This window comes from Embiotoca jacksoni, unplaced genomic scaffold, assembly GCF_022577435.1.
Source record: "Embiotoca jacksoni isolate LCO1_2020_lvr unplaced genomic scaffold, fEmbJac1.0.p SCAF_3, whole genome shotgun sequence".
Taxonomy (NCBI): Eukaryota; Metazoa; Chordata; class Actinopteri; family Embiotocidae; genus Embiotoca; species Embiotoca jacksoni.
This window is the reverse complement of record NW_027185381.1, coordinates 6,499,857-6,514,009: the sequence shown is the minus strand read 5'-3', so window position 1 is coordinate 6,514,009 and position 14,153 is coordinate 6,499,857. Positions and strand designations below refer to the sequence as shown.

Genomic DNA, 14,153 nt, shown 5'->3' with positions numbered 1-14,153 from the left:
AGGTCTTGAACAGTGACGTATTTTCCTGTTACCTTTCTGAAGAGTCTCTGGCTGCCTCCACCAGCAGATGTTGGGTAATAGATGTAGACGTTGTGGTCCTCAGCACACACGGGCTTCTCCACAAAGGGTTTTGGGAACACCTCCCCGTTCACCTCAACATGGTCCTCCCCCTCCACCAGGTTACACTCTGTACAGGATGAGACAAATCAACAAGGTCAAAAAGCAACAGTGATACTACGGATGAGGGAATAACGCACACAAGTTTACACTGTGAGTGAATGTACAGTCAAATCAATTCCTCCCTGATCATCTGGGATTTCAACCACTGACTATTTGATTACTAGATGTCAAAAACAGAAGACATATAAACAAATAAACAGTGTTGGACAAATAAACTCAGCTACATGCAGTTTTATTTACAGCTGGCAAAGGGTTTGTAAAATTCAACTACAATTTCTAGTTGTGTTGAGAAGTATTAAAACATGATTAGGTTACTGATGTTCGTACACTAATATTCTCTGACATATGACGGCTTTGTTTTAGTTTGTTTCGACAAATAACGTTTATCACAAAGAACAAAGTCTCCACTGACCTTCAGGATTGTCAGGGTCTCGGTTCAACACGGCATAACGAGGTAGGTCGATGCCCTCTTCCTGAAGGATCCGATACACTTCCCTCCTGACATGGAATCAGACACCATTATAAAATAACATCTAAAGCCATAGTGAATTTATGTAATGTGTGAAGTTCTAGTGCATGTGTTGGACAGTTACATGGGAATACGATGTATAATATGATATATAAGCCAGGTGAAAATAGAAATAATGACATTTTCATCACGTGTTTGCTTGCTCCTCTGATTCGGAAGAAAAAAATAGCATAATTACTTGAAATTAAGTGAAAACACATTGGTTAGATGAGGGAATTCGGTGAATAACATTTCTTTTTGGGAAGACAAAGACAGTGAAGGTAACCACTGCTAGAATGAGGTCATCCCGAGGTTTAAATGACATGAAAACTCTTGTTGGGAAAACTGTGAAATTCAAAAAAAAGATACAGGAGGGGTAGAAAAATAGCAGCTAGATTTCTTTTCATTTTAATGATTTTTAGAAAACAGATTTGTTAAATCATTGAGTTCGAAAGTAACAATAACATTGATGACAAGAATCATGTGACTGAGAGGTGCCCGGATAGTTGTAGCAGTACTGGTAATCTCTTTGGATTCTACAGATCAAGTTTTATACTTTTAAGCCGGCAAAAAAAGCATCCCACCGATGGCTTTGGTTACTTCTGTTGGTTACTAAGCCTCGTCATACTCGTTGTTTGTGTCCACCTCCACGTGCTCAAACTGTACCTGTCCTGAATGAAATACTGCATGTTGAGATCATTGATGAGCAGTGGGTTCCTGAGCTTGGCATATTCCACAGCTTTGTCCAGAGGAAAGCCTGAAAAATAAGAAGTCTATTAGCCCATGTTTGTGCATTAATCCAAGCACAATCAGCATTTACAAAAAGGTAAAGTAATAATGATTTTCAAGTTGGTAAATTTCTGGTTGGATACACAACTGTGACTGAGCCTCTATTCAGTTCAGCATGATGAGTAATTATTGGAAGTTTGTTTGGTTGTATTATTTTTTTACCCCATTTATCTCCAGAGCAGAAAAACTTGCTGCAAGAGTCTACATGATGAACAAAGCAGAGTTTGGAGTCTGGTAGAAACATAGAGGTGACAAACCTTGATAAATGCACTGTTTATTTTCCCCTGATATATTGGTGGATAAAATATTGACCTACCCAGGGTCTTTAATAATTTCTAAGGGATTTTACCAGGTGTAAGGGATTGTATTAGGTCTCCCAGCAGGTACAGTAAATGATGAATGATAATGCCTGTTTGAAAGAAGTCACACCTCCACAAACTTCCTCAACAGAAAATTCATGGAACAAGTCTCTCGTCATTCCCACTTTAGATTTATTCTAACTTTGAGCACCATGTGAGGGGGAGCCTGTTTAGTTTTCTCGAATAGCTAGCTAAATACCGGTTACATTCATATACAATATTACCACGTCTTGACCAACACTTAACACTTAATTAAAAACAGAATGAAAAAAGTTTTCCTGTGTGACAAACTATTTTGACTGACACACACAGATGGCGCTGAGACAGAGTAAAAAATACATAAATAGTTTAGGAATGTTGCTTCACCATCAATGATAAAAACCTAAAGTGAGACTAATGTTTGAGCTCTTCATGCTATAAACGTAAATATGTGTGTTGCCTTCATCAAATAGAGGACATGTACAGAGAAGTGCATTGACCGTATTCGTCTGGGAATGTTTTTGTAAAACACACATGGTAGCCTGGCAGTAAAAGTCATTGCAAGCCATACATGGATATTTTCCAATACCAGTTATCCTTGTTGCCTAAGAGTCCCGTGAACTGGTACTGGTTCCTTTCAGCCTGACAACCTGGCAAGCTCCAGAAAATTTAGTAGGAGTTTTTTTTTTTTTTTTTATGTACTCAGATTTCTCAAGAGAACTGTTATTCCTGTTTTGCAGTACAGATACCCATTTAGTGTCGAGATTAACTGGTGACTGCAAAAGGGAAGCATTTTGCTCATTTCAGCTTAATTTAATGTTTGTCACATCTCAAACTAAATAATTTCAAAACAACACTATGATATCAAAGAACTTGGTTTCTTAATAATTCATTTTTTTAATACTACTGCACTGTTCTATGGATTTTATCTTCTTTTTCCCCAGTTTCAGAGGTTATTTATTTGTTATGAAGGGAGACCATAAACACTTTTTTCATATCTTTTTATGAGTAAATAGGAAAACATATAGGCACTTTGTTTATACTTAGAAACATTAACACTCCAAATCCAATGCAAACCAGGTAAGAACATACCTGTGCAGTGACGCCACATACAGTGTGGACTGAAGGGGAAGTTTGTAAGGCAACAATCCTTTCTAAAGCATTAAAATAGCAGGCCACATTTCCTATCCCGTATTGTATAAGTTTAGATTTCCACTTCTTTTTTGATTATACAGCAGGTGTTCTTTACTGTAAATACAACCAAAATGCTCAGTTCACAAAAAAACACACACAGCCAGCATTTAGCAACTGAACCGTTTGGTTTTCTGGAAGTTTGTGATGTCACAAACTCACACTTATGTCATATGTCTGCCCTCAGCTCAGCCCACTGTCCGGCCTTTTATGGGGAAGAGAACCCAGAGGGCTCATTCCATCGTGGAGCTAGCAAATCACAATACTGAAGTAATGGCCTCTATGTGTGTCAGTCAGGAAAGAGGCAGCCAATCAGAAGAGAGGGTTACTGATATTAATGTTCCTTAAAGACGCTGACACACAACGGCCTGTACTTGGTAGTGTTGCAGAGAGAAACTTAAGAAAGAAGATGTTGAGAAGACTGCAAATAAAACAATAGAAAAGTATCAGATATGGGTGCTTTAATGTCACTATTTCCCCCAAACAGGATGCTCTTAAAGACTGAACACATTACCTTTGGAGTGAAAAGAGATGAGGCAGTCACAAAGAGGCCACTTCTCCACAGGTTCCTCCAGGATCACCTCCTCAGGAAAGATGACTACATCTATGTAGTCAAACTTACAAAGGCGCTCCAGGATCTGAGTCATGGGCTTGGACTTGGACTTCTTCATCATAGCACAAATGCCAACCACGATCTGTCGCTCTGAAGGCTGGTGGAGAGGACAGGGGGAAGAAAGACGACAAGGGTCATTAACGACCGCCGACAAGTGGCCTTGTGCCAGCAGCAGAGACTGTTTATTACCATCATAGACTTTCAGTTCATGCCTAAGCTGTAATAACAACACAGCATATTAACAAGCTAAACCTCTTCATGTTTCATTAACATGTTAAACACCCAGCTCTGCCTTACTGATCCAGTAACTTATTGTTTGGCTAGAGGCATCAAAAACAGGCTCTGAGCACGACACAGAAATATCCAACTCACTTTTTTAAACTTTTGAAGAAACTATTGCATGTTTACAGATTGAGGACATGCAGAGCAACATTAGCACGGATGTGTTTCTGGCCTCCTCCAATATCCATTCTCCTTGTAGAAGATGGGAAAAGGGCTGCACTAACTCCAAGGGGAAATATTGGCTTGTTAGATACAACATGTTCCACCATGTTCATCAGCTAGTCATTAATTAGCTGTGCTGTGGTCTAAAGCTCTGCAGAGCTCAGGTGATAACTGTGAGTCACAGTGTAAAAACATTGATTGTACCTTTCTGTCAGCGGGAGTAATTACAGAAACACCGTCGACATGAGATACAGTCATAGGCTCTGCTGTAACTTGACTCGTTTCACTATCAGAATATGATCCGTTTAATAACATTTTGGAAGTTGAGCAGAGATCCCTGATTGAATCATTTTATCTACATTCAAGTTAGCATTGGGCTATTCCGGAAATTAGCCGGCCTATCAGGAAACGTCTCTGGTGCTCTCTCGAGCATGCCCAGTATGCTTTCATCCAGTCACCGCGGGAATGTCACACCAGACACCATATTTAATAACTGTGAAATACAGAGAGATTTACCTGGCCAATCACAGGCTTAATCAGCATTGTGAGAACTCTTTTAGGAAGGTTTTGCAGGTAACAGATGGTCGTTAATATGTAAAAGTCCTGCACTCCAGCTTTAGGCTAAAGAAAACTACTGCTAGCATTCAGCTCAAAGCGTAGCTGAGCCTAAATGAGACCGAGCCTGGTGAAGTCCAGCTCAGACTGCTGCCTAAAGTAGAACTGAGCCTGACATGTCTAAAATGCCCTGAAAGGACCGCTGTACAGAGGATAAATCATTTTTATTTAAGTAACAGTGTGACTTTTCCTCAGGCCAAACTTTGAATTACTTTTCCTCATCTGGTAAGGTCCTAAAAAAAGGAGTTTCCATCTTTCATCCTTTCAACTTTGTTTCTTGTGGGTAATGAGTTCTGCAGTTTCACAGGGCCACTGGCGAGGCTTTGGACTATTATCAGGTCATTAAGTCAGTAATTACTCTTTCTGAAACCTGAAAATATTACCATTCTCAAAACCTCACGAATGCATTAAAAACTATCACAAAAAAGGAAAAAAAGAAACTTTATTGATGAGGAAATTTTATTGCCTTCATTGGATTTATCTGACTATTACACAATATGTTTTTTGTGTGTCATTAATGAGATCCTCAAGTTGCTGTCCTATTAATGAGAAGCTGATAGTTGTGCTGAAGGAGAGACAAAGTTTAAGAATGAACAGAACCAACTGAACATTTAAAACAGAAACAGGCCAAAGAGAGACATTAACTCATGGCTCGTAATAAAGCAACTAACACTGCACTACCTTAAAGTCCTTTTATAGCAACAGGAGTTCATGACAGTCCAGAAGCCTGACAAATGTTTATCTGCTTTTACCACTGGTCCAATTCCAAATAAAACTCTCCTCTTTAAATTTCCAGGCCTGGTTACTTCCTGCTGACTAAAACTGACCAATAATACAGCTTCCTGTTCAGTTCCAAAAATAAATCTTATTTTTCCTCTGTAAGTGTACAGCAACCGGAAAATATATGCAGCTCATATCAATGCTGTGCACAGATTTGAGGTTGTCGGTTATCCACATTTATAATACCTCATCAAGTGGTCTTCTAAAGGTCAGGTGGTAACTTTATTAACATTACATGTCAATGTGAAGTTTTTGCAACATTTTAAATTTGTTATAAACATTCTTAATGATAAAATCATAAAAAAGGAACATCAACAAATTAATCTCTGCACACTTTAGCTGCACCCTCATTGTACAAATGAAAACGTTGCACTATACAGTGCACACCTGAATTTCCACCTGTTACTTACCGACTCATCTACATCCTCCATGTCCTCTTCTCGAAACATCTCGCTCTTCATACCTGCCTCCGTTTGGCCCATGTCTTGTTCATCATCTTCACAGCCAACCACAAAGCGAGGAACGTCTCTGAGGCTCCGCCCCTGTTCTTCCCCTGGTCCTGGTCCGTCGTGGGGCTCGGACATCACAGGCCACAGCGTAACATGGCTGCTTCAGGAGGCGCCTCCCAGCACGGGGTCAGGTAGGGCTGATGGCTGCGAGGCAGGAGGAGACCAAGTCAGCTGTGTTAACACTGTGGCTGGATGGCTGATACCAGAGAGCCTGGTGATAAAGTCAAGGGTCCGCTGGTGTCTCCGAGCGGCCTGATAACAGCTTCGACTCTGTGCTGAGGTAGAAAAAGAGCAGTGGATGTCCTGCGAGGTAGAGAAGAAGGAGGAGTGGCCTCCACGTGGGCTGAGGTAGACAGTCAGGATCCTGGTTGTAAAACTCCCTGACGGAGGGACTGAGGAGGGTCAGAAGGAAACATGCCCCAGCCTAGAAGCGCTTCTTCACACCGTCAACTTTTGCACACCATTTTTATGGCCCTGGGAAGAAATGGTACAAAAAAAAACAAATTTCAGAAACTGGTAGAATGACTACTTCAAAACAGTTCCTTTAGGTGAAAACTGTTAACATACACAAAGGAGTGAAGCAGCAATCGGTGGCTGCAGAAGCACACAGTAGTTACAGCTGTGTGAATAAATGTGTCTCAAAAACCACAGTACTGTTTGGTTCAGTGTTGCTACATCTCCATTTGTGAAATAAATGTCAGGACCGTAACGTTTGCTTCACAATAGAAGAGAAACTTTACTGATTCCTGAAGAAACTGGGATTGCAGCACCTGAGTCAACACAAAGTTCACCATTTCTATTCAAAGAGTTCCTGCTGCCAAATTGTTCAGCCAAGAATAATAACTTACATTTTATTCTAATACTACTAATTTTTGTTTTAAAAAAGTTAAATGTATTTATGCGAAATTCATATCTCAAGTAGAAACGACCACTATGATTATTTCCACCCTATTAATGGTTCTTCATTTTCAATTATCAATATCATTCATCGCTGACACACTTACAGCTTTATTACACTCAACAACATAATTTAGTCAACGTCAGCCAACTGCTGACTCATTCATATTCTAAAGAGCCCATGCTGCTTGTTCGTTGTTGCCGTGACAACAAGGCCAGACCCGGAGCCAGCCAGTCTCTCTTTTGCGTCATGTATGTACATTGAGGTGCATCACATTACACTGGTTGAACAGTGTTGACGGATGCAGTTTTCATATCCTTCTAGTCAGAAATATTTATTTATTGCCTGCAGGTTAAACTTCAGTTTCATTTATATCAATAGATGTCTGCTTACTATCACACAAAACAAAGAAAAGCAGCAAATATTAACAACTGAGAAACCTAAATTACGGAATTTTTGGTCTTTTAGCTTTAAAAATGACTTGACAACAAATAAATAAAGTAGTTACACACTAGTTGATGTAAAATGGTGGTGAAACAATATTTTTAGTGGTGATGCAAAGACCTAAGTTCTACATTTTAAGATGTCGTGAAAGTCTCCAATTCAGTAAATGTTGCCGTCCCACTTTGTCGGCGACAGTATACATGAGCATTAACAGCTAAAGTACGGAGCAGAAGCTCCTTTAATACATACAAAAGGAACTAAAGGAGCTTCTGCTAAGTGTATTATTTTGTCTCTAAATTTGATCACACTGTTTGGACTGATTTGCTGTTATTTTCTTCACTGTTTCTGGTCGTGGTCATCAGTACCACAACACACTGATGCAACACTCAAGTTGATTCTGCAATTCGTCAGAGCGTTTATACACAGAGGCATTCTGGGAAGTGGAACAAAGACAGCTGCTGTTTGTTGTCATTGTTTTTACTGTGATGACAGGCTAAAATCAAAACAACGAAGTTTCAGCTCTACAGTTCGACAGCTGCTGTTTTACTGATGCGGCATTTGGATTATTTTCAACAGATGTACTATTAAATTATAGTTTCTGATACAAAAGTCAATAAAAAAAAAGAATTTCAAAAGCAACGAGTGATAACAAACTGCACGCACAAGAAATGAAACCCAGAAATAGAGAAAAAAAAAGTGGGAAGTGAATGTCACAATGGAACAAAAACTAGTACTTCCTCTTCTACGATTACTGTCCCGGGAAAACTTTACACCTCCACTGTCCTCAGAGAAACTGTCTGGCAAAAAAATCTCCCTGAATTAGGAGAAGATTCACACACAAATAAAAGAATCTCTTTTTTAAAATTCTCCATTGAAGGAACGACATTCCTGGAAACAATTTCCAGGAGAGAAACGATGACGCACTTGAACTCTTAGATGCAAAATCCTATCACACACACACACACACACACACACACACACACACACACACACACACACACACACACACACACACACACACACACACACACACACACACACCAGAGCAACAGATGTTGATGCTCCTCTGAAGGAGCCTTTCTTGCCAAAAAATTTAACAATGGCAAATATTCATGCAACCACTTGCGTGGTCACTGGTTATCTGTGATGTGATCCGATGACACCATAAAGAAACAAAGCTGTTCTTTAACCGTGCCGAAGCCCGGGAGCAACGTGTAAAATGAAGAAGAAGAAACTTATGCAACTGCAAGGCCATACACACACTAAACACAGCCAGTTAATGTGTCTCTCATCAGTACAAACAGCACCACCATGCTGAACATCCCCCCCCCCCCCGCCCCCCGATCCCTTCCTCCAACAGCAAACAGCTGACTCAAGGGAAAAAGCCTACAGAAACAGCCAAGCAGATCATATCTCCAGTCTTTGAATGACTGCATGAACTTATTTGAAGTCATTTCCACTCACATCCAGACTATTTGGTCGGCCCCGCCAGGCGTTCTGGCTGCTGAAGAGCAGACACGGTCTTCCTGTGTTCTGGAATTTAAATCAGGACATACCTCCGCTGAATCTCACACAGAACCCTGCCTAACCTTGGTGCCCAGAAATAACCATGACCTCTCTTCTTCCGCAACACAGGAACTGAGGGCTATTGAGTGACAGGGGCCGGCTACGCTACCCAAAGATAAGTCACTACTAGCCTCTGAGGCGATGACAGGCTGCAGTAAAGCAAGCAAAAGCCCTTCTTGCTGGCACCGGGTCGAAGAACACCAACAGAGATAAACTGGTAAATAAATAGCTATAACTTCACATGTTCAGCCTTCACTACGACGAAGACACGACCTTTATCATGGAACGGCGCCGGCGAGATCAAGAGCCACGACATCACGAGGAAAATGTTGCAAGATGGGCCGAAACACCTGTATGCAAACTATGCAAACACTTCACACCGACCAGTTTAATGAACGTGCTCAGATTACATCGGGGTAGGAAAATATGGAGGAGCTGCTCAGTGAGGAGGTATAGTGGAGTGACTTGATGACTCAACACCACAGCTATTATATTCCCAGCGATACTGTACACTGAAGTAACATTTCATCCGGAAATAAAAAACTTCTAACAAGTGATTTGCATCCGCGAGGTATTTGTGGTGTGTACACAGGTCTTGCCACTACATGTTTAGATCAAGTGGATGTGGAACTGACAAAAACTGGAACCCTGTAATCCTATGTAAGGTGTTGAAGAGTAAAAAAAAACTAATCCTGATCAAAAACAGTAATTGCCAATACGGAGAATGTTAAAAAATAAGTTGTGCTTTCAATCAAATATGCCCTAAACTGGACAAAAATAATCTGTTTGGATGAAAGCTGCATCATACTTCCATTGGGTTGTACTGGTTTGACTCCTTTTGTTTCCCAATGCATCTACCAAACCAAAAGTAACAACCTAAGGTTATAATGCTGTTTCAAAATCAAAGAGTAAAGTTTAGCATCTTTGTCGCTTCTTTACCACGTTGGGATGTCCACATGATGACACGATAAACTTGAGATTTTGTAACCAAACAGTTTTCCTTTGAAGCCCCATACATGCCTATATATTTCTCCTCCATATAACACAGAGAAAAGTTGTGTTTTGTTGCATTTAAAGACAAACTGCGTCATGAAAGTTATGCATTTCTGTCTATTACAGGCCATCATAAACTCTGGTCTGCTGAGGGAAGATACTGTCATTTCTTGACATCAGTAAGTTCATAAATTATTGAATATTTCTTTAAACGAAGACAAAGCAGGAGAAACCAGACAACAACAACAAAAATCACTGAATATAGCGCTGTCTCCCATCTGCCCGTTTTATTGTTACAAACCTCTATGAGCCATGAATAAATGATTAAAAAAAAAAAATCCCCATTTGTCCCCCGTGTGTCCTCGTCCAGGCTGGAGTCACCCAGGTCACCGCGGCAGAGATCAACAACACGACTCCAATAAAAAGCTTTTAACCTTTGAGACCGTTGGCCCGAGTCGTGGTAATGATGGGGAGGAGCCGTTCATAAGCTCATGTTCAATATCACCATTACTACCTGATAAGATATCAAACGAGAAACACAGAGACATACTGTGCAACAGGTCATCTGTAAAGTATATATGGATTGTTATATTTTGTAGAGGGACTGAATCATTTTTAAGTGAGAAAAATAAATAATTAATCAGTCTGTGATCAGGACCTTCACTTGTCTATCACGGAACGGATGATCAAATGAGAAGCTCGTTATTTAAGAGCATTAACGACTCAGGCATTAACAAGGCAGTTAATCATTATGTCCAATAAACTTTTCTGCTGGGGGGGCAGATGGAAATATCACCGCTGAGCGACTACAAATTCAATGAGCAGCTCCATTTGCAAATACAAACCGCAGTGGTTACTGTAAACACAGAAGGCTTTGCTGGGCCGCCAGTAAAACAGGAGCATCGTTTCTCGCTCATCCGTTTCTGACCGCTGGTGGGCTTTACAGGAGGATTTAATGATGCAAGACTTTCCTCACGTCCTGGTGAAGAACTTGTAACTGGTACGCAGTTCGCAGGGTTACAAGCCAATGAAACTTTAAGAGTCCCTCCGGAGGATCTGAACTGCAAGCAGAAATTACAAAGATGCAGCGACACGACAGATGATGAAATGATAAACCAAAGTAAAGTGGAACATAAACAAGGAGATACAGCAGATGGGTTTATATTCAAATGTGCTCAAAGTTGACCATTTCACATCTGAAGATTTTAAGACCAGAACAGGACCAGTTCTGTTGGTAAATGATAACAGAGAGGATAAAGGGGGGCCTCATTAGCTTCATATCATAAACCTGCAACCGACTACAGCCTAACTGATTTGTAGTTTGGCTGATTTCACCAGACGCTGGGCGATCACAGATATATTGGTATCAGTGTATATGTGGTCCAACATTCCCAGTGAAGGTCAGTTTCATTGCACTGATTTCACTCCCTAATAACCGCTTAGGCCCAAAAAAAAAACAGTGTCGGTTGAACTCTACAACTAACAATTCTGATCATTATTGATTAGTATCTCAATGATTTTATTAAGTAATCGATTACCTGTTTAGTCTTGAAAATGCCAGACAATGGTGAAAAAGAACAACCAGTGTTTCCCAAAGCTGAATGTGCACCCTGAAATGTCTTGTTTTGTACCAACCAACAGTCCGCTACATCAACATATTCAGTTTATCATCATAGAGGCCTGAAGGAGGCAGAAAATAACCATATTTAAAATGCTGGAATGATAAACCTTTTCATTAAACATGACTCAAAATTAATAATCAAATCAAAAACAGTCGCCGATTGACTTTCTGTTGATCAATAATCAGTAAATCGACTAATCATTGCCGATGTACATTTTCCATTCCTTTCATTAGACCGACTCAGCACTTTGGTACAAATGGACTTACACTTGACTTCAACAAACACTTCCAAACAAACTGCAACTTAGTTTGTTAGTATGATGTAGGAAATCAGACTAAAGTAAGTCGTAGCAGGTTGTGTTTAGGTGTAGTCAGATAATAAGGATTGATATTACTTATGACACCATTTTATTCTGGCTTTTCATTCAACGAGGCTTTTTATACTCGTTCATAAGAAGTCTTCTTCCTCTGCAGAGTGACTATTACAGGTTTACTACCACTTTGTGATTGGCTGTCTCACAGTCATTGACCACATAGCCTACTAACCCTAGCAGCTACACACACACACACACACACACACACACACACACACACACCATTACATTCACTGAAAAATGGCCAAATCAGCTTTGATACTTCGTTTCCTCAATGATCAAACATGTCGCGCACCACACATCAGGACCAAACACTACAGGTGTCCAGCAGCTCGGTTCAAACCACAACCTGCGTCTCACATCGCTGCAAAACACCATGAATGGATCAGTTGGAGATTTAATAGTAAAACGCGGCTCCTGTGGGACAATAAACGGCACGTGAATAAATCAGTGCGCCGGCCTGCACTCCTGACAGACACGCAGGAGACGAGATGCGTTAAAAAGCTGCCCTGCTTTTTTTGTCCACCAGCAACTTGTCTGGATCACAGAAGTCAAAGCGGCCACGAGAAAACACAAAGCGTTGAAATAAAGGAGACTTACCGGCGGAAAACAACTGGAAGTCGGTCAGCTGTTCACTTCCTTGTTCCCACTGACTGAACTGCTGAAGAGAAGAAGCTGCTGCTGCTGCTGCTGCCGCACTTTACTTTGTTTTGTTTGCTCTCAGTCATGTTACGAGCTACACGTTAAAGTTCATGTCCGGTCAGAGTGGTGTGTTTAGCTGCTGCTGTTGCTGCTAGCTGCTTCCTTCCTTTTTTTTTTTTTTTTTTTTTTTTTTTTTTTTTTTTTTTTTTTTTACATAAAGTTTTGTTTTTGAAAGCCGCGTCATCGCTGCCATCTAGCGGCCAAAGTGCTGCATTGCTGCTCTGCACGTTTCAGGAAGCAATGAAGGAAATATTCGTGTAACAGAAAAACAGTCAAATAAATGCATAATTGTAGATTCTGTATATGTTGTACATGTGTGATAGGTCTAGATTATAAGATCATAATTTGCTACGTTATTTAAATCCAGGAAGGCTAAAGAAGGGGATGGTGGTCATGCTTAAAATCATAAATGAAATAAAAAGTAACAACCATAAAAACGTATATCCCAACATTCACCCCCATGGAACAAAATAAAAACCATCCTTGACAATAAATAAGGTTTTAGTAACATGGACTGTAAATCCATGTTTCTAAACCTTGATATTAACTCACTGCCTGCTCATAAAATGTACGAAAGATAAATACTAAATACCTGCTTAAGTATCTTGTACTTTCTAAGAAATGCCTGGAAAAATGAACAGTAGAATAAAATAAATACAATAAAATAGTAACAAATGAATAAATATATAATCAAATGAAAATTAATGCATTACTAAATACTGAAGACTTGCCCTGAGAAAATCAGTATTTTAAAGACTATAAAATGTTTAATGTGTACACAGAATTTGCATTACATGTAAAATTGCACTATATACACATGAGTATTTAATGAGTCATTAAAATAATGAGTTTATTAATCCCAATAAATCTCTGTGGCCTGTTTGTAAATGTTTCTTTCAATATATAGCACAAATGATTTCTGCAGTTTGTATTTCTGAATAAAAAGGATCATTTATAAACTTGTCACAGCTCAGATGACGTTTAATTGCCTTCATATTTCCTGTTTTATTCATCAACCAGTTTGACGCATCATTTAAATTGTATTGCCTTTCTTGTGGGTGAAATATAAAGACTGTTGTCTGCAGCTCTCCCACACATCAGTACACCTCAGGCAGATGAAGAAAAGTAGCAAGAGAGGATCGCTAGTAGTGTGTTGTAGACAAAAACATGTTTTTTTTTTATTCTTTTAATTTAGTTCAGGGATATATTAACATGTACAGACTTTTTATTTCATAAGGAGAATTTATTCATCCCACCCTGCTGCCTCAGGAACCACACACAGCCAGCTGAGCTGCGAAACAAGCCTCACATAGATTCCCATATTCCCACAGTTCCCTTTGCTTCCCGTTGAGCTGTTCCCAGCATCAGTCCGGCCCTGAGTCGATGCCAGACAGCTTAGTGTGGCTGATGTGAGTCTGGCAACCTGTCAAGAAAATGTGGAGCGTCTCTCTGCCCCATCATGCAGCAAGACAAGAGAAGCCTGTCTGTGCTACAGCATAAGGAAGCAGTGTTCACTAAAAAAACTGCGACCACCTCTCCCTCCTTCTCTCATCCTCTCTCTCTCTCACCACGTACAGCATCCAAAAAT

At 40.0% G+C, this 14,153-nt stretch overlaps 1 protein-coding gene across 4 annotated transcripts in view; it reads right to left on the bottom strand.

Annotated features, from left to right (window-relative positions):
- Positions 1–12,666, bottom strand: part of ppip5k1b (diphosphoinositol pentakisphosphate kinase 1b) — a 48,319-nt gene extending 35,653 nt beyond the window's left edge. For all 4 annotated transcript variants that reach the window (XM_069162384.1, XM_069162385.1, XM_069162386.1 and 1 more), the window contains exons 1-6: positions 12,464–12,666; positions 5,869–6,441; positions 3,521–3,716; positions 1,355–1,445; positions 593–678; positions 33–187 (exon numbers count right to left, since the gene is read on the bottom strand). In XM_069162384.1, coding sequence (XP_069018485.1) covers positions 33–187; positions 593–678; positions 1,355–1,445; positions 3,521–3,716; positions 5,869–6,042 — 702 coding nt within the window. In that variant the 5' untranslated portion in view covers positions 6,043–6,441; positions 12,464–12,666. The remainder of the gene's footprint in view (positions 1–32; positions 188–592; positions 679–1,354; positions 1,446–3,520; positions 3,717–5,868; positions 6,442–12,463) is intronic.
- Positions 12,667–14,153: the final 1,487 nt, after the last annotated feature.